Raw genomic sequence first — 2500 nt, 5'->3', positions numbered from 1 at the left:
GGGTGAGGGTGAGGGTGAGGGTGAGGGTGAGAGTGAGGGTGAGGGTGAGGGTGAAGGTGAGGGTGAGGGTGAGGGTGAGGGTGAGGGTGAGGCTGAGGCTGAGGCTGAGGCTGAGGCTGAGGCTGAGGCTGAGGCTGAGGCTGAGGCTGAGGGTGAGGGTGGTGATGATGAGGGTGAGGGTAAGGGTGGTGATGATGATGGTGATGATTATGGTTTTGGTGATGATGATGGCGATAATTCTGATTCTGATATTAATGATGATAATAATAATATTATCCATGGTAGTAATGGCAATGCAATACCAATGGTAATATTAATAATAATCATAATGATGATTATGATGATACTATTAATGATGATATTAATAATGCTGTTAATGAAAATAATGAGTTTTTATATCACAGATAATAACAGTGATATATATAATAATTATGATAACAATACCAATACAAATAATGATAGCCAAACATTCACAATAATGACACATCTCCAAACTTGCAATGTTTCAAAACCCTCATGCGGTCAATTCAATGCATTTTTTATCACCAGCCACCCTATGCTTGTTTCATTAAAGCGCATCGTATTGTGAGGCGCAAAGCCAGGCAAAAACTAATATTTTTTTGAACGATATTCGGATTACAAATTCAAATTTTCGTTAGGCTATCCCACATAAACAACAGGAATTTTGCGGTTTGGGCGAACGAACATATTAAATTTCTTTATGAACATACACCTCTTTCTGTATCTTTCATCGTTTTATTATAAAACGTTGCGAAAATATTTTGTAAAGATTTCGTAACTCAATCAACAAAAGGTTCTTTGTCATTTGCAGGATTTTTTTTCTCTCTTTTTTTTGGCACAGTGGACTTTTATGCAAAGTTTGTACTTTATATATAAAAAAGAAATCTGGAAACCTACATCATTATGATATATTTGAATAAAAAGCAAGAGGCATTACAGCGCTTTTGATAGTAAGTGGGATTTCACGGCACACCGATTCAAAGGAAACGAAAAAGAAAAGTGAGGAAACATATTGAAACAAAAAGACTAAAAGAAAAGTAGAAAAGTGAAAAAAATAACAAGAAAAAAGGAAAAGAATATAAAAAATATAAAAGACAAAACAAATCAAAAGAAAGAAAAGAAAAAAGAAAGAAGAAGCATAAAAAATAATAATGACAATAATAATAATAATATTAATGATAATTATAATAATATTAATGATAATAATAATAATATTAATGATAATAATAAAAATAATATTAATGATAATAATAATAATAATATTAATGGTAATAATGATAATAATAATAATAAAAACAATAACAACAACAACAATAACAACAACAACAACAATAATAAAAATGACAGTCGAATAGCAAAAGGGTTCGTCTCACCTCGACGTTATTAGCCGTGGAGAAGTAGATGGGCACAAAGGCAAGCCAGATGATACAGGTGGTGTACATGGTGAAGCCGATGTGTTTACTTTCGTTAAACGCCTCGGGAATCTTGCGCGTGAGAACAGCGTATACCGTGCACACTACAATCAGTCCTGGAAAAGAAGAGAGAAAACTACAATCAGTTCTGGAAAAGAGGAGAGAGAGCTACAATCAGTCCTGGAAAAGAGGAGAGAGAACTACAATCAGTTCTGGAAAAGAGGAGAGAGAACTACAATCAGTTCTGGAAAAGAGGAGAGAGAACCACAATCAGTCCTGGAAAGGAGGAGAGAGAACCACAATCAGTTCTGGAAAAGAGGAGAGAGAAGCACAGTCAGTTCTGGAAAAGAGGAGAGAGAAGCACAGTCAGTCCTGGAAAAGAGGAGAGAGAAGCACAGTCAGTTCTGGAAAAGAGGAGAGAGAACTACAATCAGTTCTGGAAAAGAGGAGAGAGAACCACAATCAGTCCTGGAAAGGAGGAGAGAGAACCACAATCAGTTCTGGAAAAGAGGAGAGAGAAGCACAGTCAGTCTGGAAAAGAGGAGAGAGAAGCACAGTCAGTCCTGGAAAAGAGGAGAGAGAAGCACAGTCAGTTCTGGAAAAGAGGAGAGAGAAGCACAGTCAGTTCTGGAAAAGAGGAGAGAGAAGCACAGTCAGTTCTGGAAAAGAGGAGAGAGAAGCACAGTCAGTCCTGGAAAAGAGGAGAGAGAAGCACAGTCAGTTCTGGAAAAGAGGAGAGAGAAGCACAGTCAGTTCTGGAAAAGAGGAGAGAGAAGCACAGTCAGTTCTGGAAAAGAGGAGAGAGAAGCACAGTCAGTCTGGAAAAGAGGAGAGAGAAGCACAGTCAGTCCTGGAAAAGAGGAGAGAGAAGCACAGTCAGTTCTGGAAAAGAGGAGAGAGAAGCACAGTCAGTTCTGGAAAAGAGGAGAGAGAAGCACAGTCAGTCCTGGAAAAGAGGAGAGAGAAGCACAGTCAGTCTGGAAAAGAGGAGAGAGAAGCACAGTCAGTCCTGGAAAAGAGGAGAGAGAAGCACAGTCAGTCTGGAAAAGAGGAGAGAGAAGCACAGT

General features: G+C 38.4%; 1 protein-coding gene across 1 annotated transcript in view; it reads right to left on the bottom strand.

Annotated features, from left to right (window-relative positions):
• LOC125043236 (metabotropic glutamate receptor 6-like) overlaps positions 1-2500 on the bottom strand; it is an 82250-nt gene that overhangs the window by 1845 nt on the left and 77905 nt on the right. The window contains exon 15 of the mRNA XM_047639246.1: positions 1395-1549. Within this exon, the coding sequence (XP_047495202.1) occupies positions 1395-1549 (155 nt within the window). The remainder of the gene's footprint in view (positions 1-1394; positions 1550-2500) is intronic.

The sequence above is a fragment of the Penaeus chinensis genome, chromosome 33 (assembly GCF_019202785.1).
Source record: "Penaeus chinensis breed Huanghai No. 1 chromosome 33, ASM1920278v2, whole genome shotgun sequence".
NCBI classification, from domain to species: Eukaryota; Metazoa; Arthropoda; class Malacostraca; order Decapoda; family Penaeidae; genus Penaeus; species Penaeus chinensis.
Note: the sequence above shows the minus strand (reverse complement) of the source record. Positions and strands in the feature narration are given on the sequence as shown.